This window comes from Plectropomus leopardus, chromosome 15 (assembly GCF_008729295.1).
Source record: "Plectropomus leopardus isolate mb chromosome 15, YSFRI_Pleo_2.0, whole genome shotgun sequence".
NCBI lineage: Eukaryota > Metazoa > Chordata > Actinopteri > Perciformes > Serranidae > Plectropomus > Plectropomus leopardus.
In genome coordinates, this window is record NC_056477.1 from 16,570,914 (window position 1) to 16,583,132 (window position 12,219).

General features: G+C 39.7%; 1 protein-coding gene across 2 annotated transcripts; it reads right to left on the reverse strand.

The window, feature by feature from the left end:
- Positions 1-885: 885 nt before the first annotated feature.
- On the reverse strand, positions 886-10,962 carry vstm4a (V-set and transmembrane domain containing 4a). Of its 2 annotated transcripts, none has more exons than XM_042502182.1 (8): positions 10,811-10,962; positions 9,108-9,560; positions 4,979-5,032; positions 4,776-4,883; positions 4,334-4,367; positions 3,107-3,255; positions 2,259-2,326; positions 886-1,462 (listed from the first exon to the last, which is right to left on the reverse strand). In XM_042502182.1, the coding sequence occupies exons 1-8, from the start codon at positions 10,857-10,859 to the stop codon at positions 1,313-1,315; spliced, it is 1,065 nt and encodes a 354-aa protein (XP_042358116.1). In that variant the 5' UTR covers positions 10,860-10,962; the 3' UTR covers positions 886-1,312. The 2 variants fall into 2 exon arrangements, with proteins under 2 accessions (XP_042358116.1, XP_042358115.1); XM_042502181.1 differs by having other exon boundaries at positions 9,108-9,563.
- Positions 10,963-12,219: the final 1,257 nt, after the last annotated feature.

A 12,219-nucleotide genomic window follows, 5' to 3' on the forward strand; every position in this document is an offset into this window, starting at 1 on the left:
ATATCCTTGTTAGAAAATCAAAATCTAGACTAAATATTGGCAAAACATCAGACCCTTCTGATTTTTTGTTTGGCAAATATCAGCTCTTGCCATCCAACAAAAGAAATCCCACATGTCAGATTTAAACAACTAATTAGACATTTGGGGAAACAGACTAATTTGCTTACTTGCCGAGAGTTAGATAAGAAGAGTGATGCCACTCTCTCTGGAAAATATTAAGCTACAGTAATTGATGTTGCTACCATTACATCATCCACTGGTTTGTGGATTCCCGTTAACCCGGTAGCCTGGAGTTTGGCATTTGTGCCATTGATATCTTGGTCTTTTGGAGTCAAAGGTGACCATTTTTGTATGGGAGAGTGGCAGTGTGGAAGAATCATGGTTGAATCTGACTCATAGATGTGATGATGCTGAGCAGACAGCCTGGCCCCACCCTTAAATGTGTGCAATTATAAGCCTTGATGAAATGTGAACGGGTGAGTGAGTTATTAAAAAAAATCACCCCCGTACAGATCCTTAAAATGTCTGAAAAGGCATTGATCTTAACAATCTAAAAATAAGGAGAAACTGCCATTGGGGAAACTGCAGTTTTTGGCACTTAGATGTTGGCTTCATTTTTCAGCCCCAGAGGTTGCCACTTGGCTTCAACCAGCAGCTGGTTAGAACTGAAAATCGAGGGAAACAATTAGCCAAGCTCTGTTCAAAGGCAACAAAATCGGCACCGCTGAATGCACTGCAACTGTTTCTGATAATGCGCTGGTTTTCTCCTTTTTTTGTGTAAAACCACTTTTTCTCGTGACCCCAGACAAATCTGACTAAGTGCAATAAAATACACTCCAAAGAGATAATTTAAAACAGTATTTATATGAATCAAAGACACTCAGACCCAGGCATATATTTATTAATTTGGTGTATTAGTACTGTAATTATAAATGCAGTTGAAAAGTGTTACAGTGCTCTGCGATACTGCAGTTAGAGAGCCCTGACAACCGTTTCTTTCCACACAGTCTCCTGAGTTTATGCAGAATAGTTAACAGTAAGAGCGTTCTTATAAACATCTGGCTCACAGGCCAGCGATGCCAACAAACAAAACAACAGAATTATAAGACCCAAAAACTGCTGTGCTGGAATGGAACTGCGCTGAGGAAACAAAACCCTCATTTACCAACAGTTGTTGCGCACTTTCAGCCAAAAAACAAATGCTAAATGCCATACTGATAGTTCATAAATATAGTCCTTTGGTTGCCACTTAGTTCTGCTGCTGCCCTCACCGGGAGGTACCATGACATCCATGTGTCCAGAGCTGCAGAGTTTACAGCTGTTTTTCCTGGAAGAGGATCTGAGCGTACACAGTGTCTGGGCTGGAAGGAGCGGGGTCAGGGCTGCTGGTGACTGGGGGCTCTGGCTTCGGTCTGACCAGCTCCAGTTCTGCATATGTCAAACTATCATCCTGCACTCGAGGCTGGCAGGGGGAGGGAAATAGTGACAGAAACAAGAAGGAATTTAACCCAGAGATAAGGCTAATGAGTATATACACTGTGCAAATATAGTGAGCATAGATATTTCAGGGGGAAAAAAGATGCATAGATGTGCACAGGGAGTGTATGCATCCTGCCTGCATTTAAACTTTTTCAGCAAACAGTAGTATTATTCTGCTTTCCACGGTAAACATTCCCTCAGTGCTTTTCAGCTGCAGAAAGTATGTGTTTACAGGACCTTTTGGAACATCTAGTTTACTCAACAAACATTCGGTACAATAGGAGTCCTATCCATCGTCCTCAGATCCTCCTAGCTCCGCTAATCCAATCAGTATGTTCGTGCAAAAAAAAATGCTCACATCTCTGGAGCTCCATTTCACGACACAATCACGAAAACGGCACCAGTCGAAATACTGATGATCCTTAGTTTGAGTAGTTTTTTTTCCTGTATGTACTTGTTTGACATTTTTATTGTAGATATAAAACCAATGAAGCACTCTAAATAAATAATTGTGTTTGAGAAGCAATAAAGCTAAATAGAATTATCAAGCTCATAACTGAATGAAGAGACGGCAATAAACTCCTGTAGACAATCATGCGGTCGTGAGACAAATTCCCTCTTGCATGTATCTCAATAACAACTCTGCGCATGAAAAAACCTTTTCAGAATGTTAATAAACACATTTTAACAGTCATATTAAGTGCATGTGTTTCATAAATGGTTTTATGGGAGAAGTGGACATAGGTGTTTGTATGATGGGTGAGAACGAGGAGACTCACAGCGGCAGAACTCCTTAGCTGAGTCTTTAACCTTCTGGGCTTCTGAGGTCTCTTTGCAGCAACAGGCACTGAAAAACAGACACAACCTTAATTGACTCGAAACAACAGCCAGGAGGAATGAACTCACAAACATGACAGTGTTGTAGAAAGAAAAAAAATCATCCTTCATAACCACTTTCTATTACACCCACTCAGGGTGTAGTTTATAACAGAAACAAAAGCTTTATGCATCGTTTTCAGCGTCACTGCTGACTTGACTTTAGATGATAAACTCAGTCGGATTTTACCCAAAAATAGGATAAAGTTTCATTCTCTAGTCTTCCAGTCTCTCTCATATTTTTCGTGGAAATTGAATCATGCTGGAGATATCATTTTCTGCTTTTGTACTTGCTGGAAGCCTTCATTTACTGTTTTCTTTACCCACGTCTTCCTGTTCTGGGGCCTGGAGCCGCTCTCAGCACCCCGTGACTCTAATGTCTCCCGTGTGTTTGCAATTTGAAAAGAAAGACAAGGACCGGGAATTAAACCATGCTGTGAAGTGACACTATTAACCACTCAGACACTCTGTCATCAAAAACATCTGATATTGGTGGTTCGATTTAGAATAAACTTCACTGTGTATGATTGCGGTCCAATAAAGTGATCATAAGAGGTGACAATTATGTTTAGGTTTTTTCTCCCACTCTTATTGAACAATTAAACTTCTCCAGGCCTCTGAAAGTCTTTTAAATGAAGCAATCTTTGTTAAAATGTCCACACTGAGGCCATAACCTGTGACACAAGGTCACAAGCCAAAAGGATTTAATTTCTCCCACTTGTTACATCCTGCCCTAAAAATGTCACTTTACCTTTGGCTGGTATGTGTGGTGGCGGCTCCTCGGGTAGTTTAGGTGGTGATACTGTTACTCTTCGCTCAGTTTTCTGTCTTGTGTCTTTCCTTTGGGCTCGTGGGGAGGAACTGGAGGAACTGCTGGAGCTGGTTACAGTTTCTCCTGAGCTGCAGGGAATAAAGAGGAGTTTTCAATGTTTTAATTATGGCTAAAGATTATTTAGATTATAAATTAATCCTTCAGATATGTTTGCAACTGGTCAGTCAATAATTTAGTGTATTATAAAATTGTTTTTTTTCAACCAGCAGTCCATAACCAAATATATTCAACTGAAAATTACATAAAAGGAGAATGTAGCAATTTTGCATGTTAAGAAGCGCGAACCAGCAAACATAAACCCGGAAAGATTCAGTTATCAAATTTGGTTAATAATTTTCTATCACTTGACTGACCAATTAATCAAATAATTGTTTAAACATTAGGTTTTTTTAAATCAATTTTTTCTTTATTGATTTATTACATGAAAATTGTTGTATGCAAGGATTATTGCATAAACTACAAGCACCATTTAACACAAACTATATAGCTTCATATCACCGTTTCCTTACAAATTAATAATTAAATACATAAACAAATTTTTAAAAAAGGAAAAATTGTGTGTAGGTCTTCTATCACATTCTATCAAAGTGACACATTATGTCTGTGCAAGAGAATGAGGGTTAAAAAGAGAACCAATGAGGACATCTCAAGCCTCTGTCTACCATTATAAATTTCAGCTGATGATCATTCTATGAGAGCAATATTCCTAAAATTAGTTAGCCATTCTCTTATTGATGGAGATTTGAGGGAGAACATCGAGTGTATTATGGTCTTCTTGGCGGCAGTGAAACCTGCAAGTATGATTTTCCGAAGGGCTTTATCACTGTATCGTTGAGTAGTTGATTAAAAATAATGTGGGCTGTTCAGGAATTTGGAAATCCAGGATATTTTCAAGGCACTTAGCCACCTTGGACCAGAGATTAAATATAGAGTGGCATCTCCAGAAAAGATGACAGTACTCTGTCTACATTTAGTTCAGATTGGACTATCTGTGATGGATGAATTCTGGCATTAAATGTATGCACAAAGTTAGTGACTGAGCTTTGTCTTGGCCTAATATTGTTCTAGTCAGGTAGAGGCTGTCTCTCTCAAGGTCAGGATTACAGATTTTTTTCAAGTTTTATTCATTTTAAAAAAAGTCTTTACCTGCTTTCTGGACACTTGACCAGAAGGTAACTCGCTGTGGAGAAAATAGCAGGAAAAAAAAAAAAGATTAAAGATTCAGTACTTTAAGACCATGTCACACTGTTTATAAGAATTTGCCTCAGTGCAGCTCTTAAAAAACAGACTGAAAAACCCTCCAAAACATTTAGTAAACAGCAAAAAACAGTTGACGGAATGCAAAAAGTTACAATTACAGTATCATTTAGAGAATAAGTAAGAGTCCCCAAATTTTAATGTGATGCTACATCCATTTCTTTTTAAAGTGCTTGTTGCTTTGTGCTGTAACCTACCCATTTTTTAAGTGATAGTTTGCTTTTCCTTTTGCTACATGTGTATGTAATCATGTTGACTCAACACTTAAGTCGTCCAGTTATAGTTTTGAACATGAAAACTGAATCAGGAGGAAAACAAATGATGCTTTCACCTTTGAGCCTGTGTCTCCTGTAAAAGTACTGGCCGATGAGAACCAGAGTGAATAGGAAGATGGAGAGCAGGCCCAGTGAGCAAATTAGCACAGCGCACAGATACACATCTATAAAATAAACAGGAAAAGGCATCAGAATGTTCACATTATCAAAGAAAGAATGTGAAGTGGAACAAAGGACAGGCTCAAGATGAAAACTGTACCTGCAAATAAACGCCACAGTCCTTCACTGCCACCATCCTCAACAGTGAAGTGCACTGGAAAAAAAAAGTTTAAAAAGTCAGCAAAAATAGTAAGTTGAGGGTAGAAAACTGCACAGACTAAGTATCTTTGTAAATTGCTGTTGTCTGAGGGCAGCAACCCAACACAGCAGACAGCCTCAGTGGTTTCCAGAAATATCAAAAACTGCACTCATGAAGGGAGATTCTGCTGCGGCATTAGCCAAACCCACCACACACACACACACACACACACACACACACACACACACACACACACACACACACACAGAGAGCGAGAGAGACATGCACATGCACACAGGCCAGCCTTTAATGCTGTTCTTGGACAGTGTTTGGGGGGTTCCCTATCCCACTCCACTGCAACTCCACTTCCCTTTTTTGGTCGTTTCAGTCGTTTCATGTTGCAGTTTCCTTTGTGTTCCTACTAGTGTGAAAATAAGGAAGTTGTTGTCAGTGTGTTTCAGTGAATGATGGGTTGTATGTAGGTCAGGGGTATTTAGCAAGAGGTTGAGGGGAGTGAACAGAGGCTATGTACATAAATTACTTAGTCTCTGCTCCCCGTAATGAGTTTTTAATATGTCTTTTAAACACCAGTTGATAAACATATTAATAAGAAATGATAAGATATTAACTCTAATTAACTTCCAGCCTGTTTCCAGACCACTGCACTGCCTGCAAAAATTGTCAAACGTGGTCTTGGCCGTTCAGTCTGAATATCACGTTAATTAATGTCAGGGAGTGACACGATGGCTTTTGTGTTGTGAGTGAACATGAAAAACTGTATCAGATGTTCAGTGATCAGTTTTACAGGCAGGAAAGAAAGGAGAAGAAAGATTCTTTAAATGAAACAAGTCATGTGTTTTTCCAATACAGCTGTTTTCAATTAGTTCATACATCAGTTTTTTCCCTAACATGCATAAGAAATAAGACATGAAAAACAAGCTTGATGATATAAAAAAAATAGTGAGGCTTTATAACAATGCATTGTAATACAAAAGCCCTACAACATGCTGTTTTTTTTCTAAAATTTAAATGGACATTTTCTGTTGGGACTTGCTAATTCAATAAATTAATTTTGGAGGCCTTTCCTGTGCTGCATTAAGACACTTCTCACTGGCATTTAAACCTCTGAAACCTGAGAGAATTGGTTTAATTCCTTCAAAAACTTAAAAAGTAAGAATAGTAAAAAAATGACAAGTAAATTGAAAATATTAGATATTATCAAATACCAGGTGAAAAAGAAAAACTATATTTATTATTTAACTATATTTTTTGTCCATTTAAACTGTTACAGAATTCAGAGTAAACAAATTGCAGTTTAACTCATCTGACGAGGTGACAGGTTACATTTAATGAGCATCTCTTGAGCATGTGTGCAATTAAAAGTTAATGCAAGTAAACCACATGCGTGACCTTTACTCTGAAGTTAACCACATGCTAAACCCCACGTCTGATCAGTGCACGCAGGCCCAGGTTAGCAGGTCGTCTGTCAGGGGGCTATTAAAGTCCACACTCTGCACAGATGTGTCTACACGAGCTCAAGTTAAAGTATGGAAATATATACTGCACAGGTTTTCATGAAAAGCCAAAAACCATCAGATACAGATTTAATCATCATCTCCCCACGATCATCCCCACGATCATCTGCTTTCCCCTCAGTCAAGCTGTGAAGACAGGACGTAGGGTAGGGTGATTTTTTGCACTACTTAACATACTTCCAAGGTGCATGGATAAGGGAGAGAAGTCTAAAGAGGTCAAAACTGCCTAATATATAGAACAACTTTCATGAATGACCGAAGTGCGCTCGGCTTGTAGCCAGCACTGGGACGCACAAAAATGAAATGAGTTCGAAACCTGAAGTCAGAAAGCAGGGTTTAAAAAGATTTACTTTGATTTAACCTCACAGATTGCTTGCTCATTTTTCCAGTTTAGAGTAGTGGTCGAAGTCACTCAACCATTGAGTCTGAAGGTCTGAAGTTAAGATTTAGAGATGTTGGGGAGGACAAACCTTCTGCCTCTGTGCAAAATGGTTTGACGAAAACGAGTCGGTGAACTCGGTGGGGTGTGGCCTTTGCTTTGCAGACTGAAATCTGCAGACAGAGGGGTTCCCTGGATTACAGTTACAACTTAGTTTTCTCTTTGTTTACCCTTATAATGTCAGCTCTTGTGTTTCTGCTTCTGTGGTCAATGCATGTCGGAGATGCCTGAGGTTGTGTGGCTTTCTTAGAGGGACATTGCCCTGAATATAGGGCAGGGCGTTGTCAGATGGCTCCGTCTGACTTAAACCTCTATGTTTTCTGCCATAAAATAAGTGAAAGGTAAACTGTGCAAATGTGTAAAGTGTCGCCACAGAATATTAGCATCTTGAATCTCTATTGAACCCTTTATGTAGTGCATCCCACAGTGACAGATGGCTTCCCTGCAGATTAATCGTTAAAAAGTTAAATCAGATGAGGCATCGTACTGCATAAAGAAATATTTATCACTTCATGTGATTTAAATTAGTTCCTAACCTGATTTGCTCAAGTTGTTTGTTACATGTTGGCACCGATTAAATAAGTTCCACTGCTGCTGAATCCTCCAGTAAATTTTCTCCTGAGGCTTGCATAAAAGTAAACCCAGAATGCTGACGTCATGTATTTCAGACTTTTTGAACATACGTAGCCAGCTCAGCAGCAATCCTTTCGACTCTCATACACAGAGAGTGATATTGTTGAGTGTGGTTTGGCTGTGTGAGCTCATTGTTTTGACATGGAAATGCCAGAGGATTGGGGTCACACTCAAACACACATATAGGCACTACTTACAGCAAAGCACAGCTAGAGTCAGAAAATACATTCTACACATTTATGTTTGGCCCTTGTCCTTTAATACAAGCTGTTGCTCCCCGCTTTATACGGTTATTTCCATTGCCAGATAACATGGAGAGCTTGTCTCAGCTGAGTGTGCGGCTGTAAGGGAATTCCTTGGAAAAGAATATTTCATGGAAAACACTTTCAGTTTTGTAACACCAGAAGTCCCCTTTGCATATGATCCTCTCTTGTCAGTAACCAGGGTTGCGCAAAGGTTTAATGAAAAAAGTATGCAATACACAGTTTTTCTGCTTTTCCAGGTGGTCATGAAAGATAGATTTGTTTTTCTTAACCTGCCTGCCTAAACCAAATGAAGGTTAAATTGATGTTAAATAAATTCCCTTGCAAAAGGCAAAAAAGTTCATGCTATTTGACTCCTTATTCTCAAGGAGAATAACATCTTGCTCAAGAACACATAGACAGCAGATGTTGCTGAGAGAGGGTCTCAAACCTCTAACCACTTGGCTTACATGATTAATTAAAAAAAGAAAAGGAAAAAAGTAAAACAGCACTTTTAACCTTTTATCTGCGAAAATGGGATCCTGGCCCCATGGAAGGATTACTGAACTGGCCTACCACGCATAAGCCCAAAGGCCCAGAGAGAAAGGGACAACCCCCTGGCCCTAACTTACAAAATGTCACTCAAATTAACATGTACTGACCAAAAAGAGATATAAATTTACCACAAAGAGATGCAAAGGAAGTGCAAAGATACACAAAAAGACCAAAAAAGACTCAAAATGACCTCAAAGAGACACAAAAAAACTACAGACACAAGACTATTACCAAAAGGGGCAAAACAACCACAAAGACACACAGACTCAAAATTACCCCAAAGAAACATAGACACAAAAGATATAAAAAGACCCAAAGATGCCTTAATGAGTCAGAGAAAAACTACAAAAGACACAAAAAAACATCCAAAAGGGGCCATACAACCACAGAAACACAAAAAGACTCAAAATAACCTCAAACAAACACAAAACAACTAAACAAAACAATCAAAGAGACACAAAGCAACTACAAAAAGACACCAAAAGGAGCAAAAAAATTAGAGACACAAAAGACTCAAAATTACCTCAATGAGACAACAAAACCTACAAAAAAACCAAAAAAAACAAACAAAAAATACCACATCTGTGCCCAGATGCCCATTGTCTGATAATACACCCCTTCCTGCCCCTGACAACAGACAAATGTGACATGGAGAGCACAATGTGTCAAAATCCACCTTTAATTACCTGTCAACTGTGTGGTGCTGGTACCATTGGACGATGCCCTCCAGGTGTTTCTGTGTTTGCGAATCTCTTGAACTCTGCAGGTGTAGAAACCCTGGTCCGGCCCTGTCACATTGAGGATCCGCAGCCGGAAAATCTCTCCTTCAGTCTCCTCATATAGACGAAACTTAAACTGGGGGAAACGACGGGTGTAGTTCCCGTACAGCTTCAGTTTCTTGATGCCCATCTTCGCAATCAGGAACTGAGTGGGCTCGAGTGCAGGGGGAGAGGGGGATGGAGGGGAGGGTGGAGGCGCAAGAGTGGGAGCAGCAAGGGGAGAAAAGAACCAGCGTAGGATGAGGACACTGCCACTCCTCTTCCTCTGTGATATCAGGCAAGAGAGTGTCAAGTTGTCTTTCTGTGTTACCATGACAACAGGCCCAGGGGTCACTGTCACATTCAGGCCATGACAGACCTCTGCTGACAAAAGACATAATTTGTGGTTATATTATATTTTGGTTCTTTGCATACATACAGTACATACTTGATCTGTGCTTGTTGAACTGTCAATATTTTTTGTATGTTAGTCATGTTCTCTTTTATGGCTGAAAAAAATCAAACCAAACCATGAAACACATGCTTCTCCAAACACAAGGACACTCTGATCTGGTAGTTTGTGTGACCCCTCCCTGCAGTTAAATTAGTAATTAACCAGAGTTGCTAATGAGCCCCACATGGGAAAAAGTCTGAGTTCATTTTTGCAAGATGTTTGATTTCCTGCCAATTAAACATAATTGTAGCATTTAGACAAAGTACGTTTATGTGCACACCCACAGTGGCTGCTAGGATTTATGGCATTAGAGCTCATACTATCACTGGTTCTACTTATACATGTCATTCCATCACTGGAGGGAATTCAGTCTGTAACAGCTAGAAAATGTAAAAGGACTGAGCATTAGAAAACACACTTTGTGTGCCCCATTTTTACTTCCCTGGACCTACTTTTATTCTGCTGACAGCTGGGCCAGGTCTGTCTAGAAGAGAGTCTGGACACAATATGTGTGATCAGACAAGCAAAGAGAATCTACAGGTGGGAGGCATTCATCTTGAGTATGGTACGGCCCGAAACAGGCAAAGACAAACAAGACAAGATAACAGGGACCATCTGGGCTGCTCTTTTTTTTTGCATGTTTTTTTTTTTTTTTGTTGTTGTTGTTTTGTTGCTCTATTAGTTGGGGAATCTCCCTCAGGGTCTGTCCCACACTTTTTGAAGTGACAACAAAAGCAGCAACAGTGACTCAAAGCAAACACAAAACTCATCATGACCAAAGATTATAGGGCAGGAAATATGAGTTGTAAGTCCTCGTTATGGCAGTTTATAGAATGCAAATTATGAGGTTTTCGCTAAACACAGGGAACAAACTTTCTTAACTCCACAACTAGTTTTATTTTAAACTAAGTCATAATTGCCTAATTTGCAAAAGACTTTCTGAAACATCAATATTACAAATTATGTAATAATTCACTTGCAACTTTTGGTCACTATAGATATTGTTTTTTTCTTGTATGTTTGACATTTCCATTCTCTATGATAAACTCAAAATGCATGGTTTCACAGTGGTGTACGTAAGATGATAGCTCAAGTTACTACTTTAGACACATTCTCTTTCTTTATTGCTTGCTTGCTTTCTCGTTGGTTCATATTGCTGTAAACAAAGTAAACTTACCTGTGACCAGAGCCTTAGTCAGGACAAGGACCACTATAGAGAAGTACATTTTCCACAGTCAGCGAATCCATAAAACCAGACAACTGCACAGCACTTACACAAGCAGCTACATTCAAAACAGAGCCTGACTGGACAACCCACCAGAGCCCTTACCCACCATTAACTCTTCTCCTCTTTCTCCTCTTTTCTGTGTAATATGAAACAGTAAATGCTCTGTTCCCACTTAGAAACTCCCACTCACTCTCCCAGTACTCTCTCCCTCTCTCTCTGACTGCCTCTCCCTCTCCCTCTCTCTCTCTTTTTCTCTGTGTGTCCTGCAAAACGTAGGAAATGTCATTTCCTGTGTTCCTGTGAGGAGTCTTGGACTGAAGCCCGCAGCCTCAGAACTCGAAAGCGATGGTCAAGTCTCGTGGTTTGTGTATGCGCCTGTCACATTGTGTGTCATTTTGGAGAAGCACAGCAAAGCGCTGAACATGCATTTCCATCACTGAAGTTACTCTTTAAGTCTAGGAGTTATTCTCATCTGATATCTTGTGATAAAGTTCACAAAGAGCTAATGATGATGCTCATAATTGGTGTTTTTGTCTGCATGCGTGCATTCATGCTTTTAGGTGCATGTGTGTGTGCGTGTGCAGGGACCTCTCTGTCTGGCCACTGGACAGAGTGGCATGGGCTTGTCTCTGGCTGTGGTTGTCAGACTGTCCCAGTGGTATGAAGCCTGCTGCTTTATTGGGCAGGCTAAACTGCTGAGGCAGGGCTTCTGCTGGCGCTTCGAGCTCTGCCAAAGCCAAATGGATTTACACAACACATTTAACCCTTCAGGTTGTATGTGGGATTCTCTGGAAAAACTTGACTCTTTGCAAAATGCACTGAATGTGTTGATAAGAGAGTTTCATGTGCTCTAACCTTGACAAAATCTTTTGTTTTGAAAAGATAGTCATTGTTAGCCATTGTATTAGTTCTAAAATTGATGGTCATTTGTACATGAGCCAAAATTACACTTCTGGTGACTATTAAGTCTTCTTAACATCTTTTATTTGGGGTTTCCCCTGAAGTTTTCCTTTACATAAGTCTCAAGTTCAAGTCTTTGCTCCAGTGGAATCGCTCTCCTCTGCCCTGCAGTGGTCAAAGCAGGTTACTGCTTCTCAGGGGATCAGCAGTACTTAATATGAAGCTGGGGTGTATGTGCAGGCAGGCGGTGTACATTTAATCTTAACTGGTAAATCAAGGCAAATCGGAGAAAAAATATTTTCATACAAGTATTTCTACCATTGGATCCCATAGGTATACTAAGCCAAGACATACACACAAATGTCATTACCAAAATGTTATTTTCTCTTTTTGTGTTTATGAACTCTCTCAGGACATATAACTGCACTCTCTCAATAACACTTTGTAATTTCCTTATG

Bases quoted from the DNA above. Each gene is read 5' to 3' on its own strand.
- vstm4a (XM_042502181.1), bottom strand. From the start codon at position 10,859: ATGTACTTCTCTATAGTGGTCCTTGTCCTGACTAAGGCTCTGGTCACA. The intron at 9,564-10,810 runs GTAAGTTTACTT...GTCTTTTGTCAG, and splicing joins GACTAAGGCTCTGGTCACAG to CAGAGGTCTGTCATGGCCTG. The intron at 4,884-4,978 runs GTACAGTTTTCA...TTTATTTTATAG, and splicing joins ACTGTGGCGTTTATTTGCAG to ATGTGTATCTGTGCGCTGTG.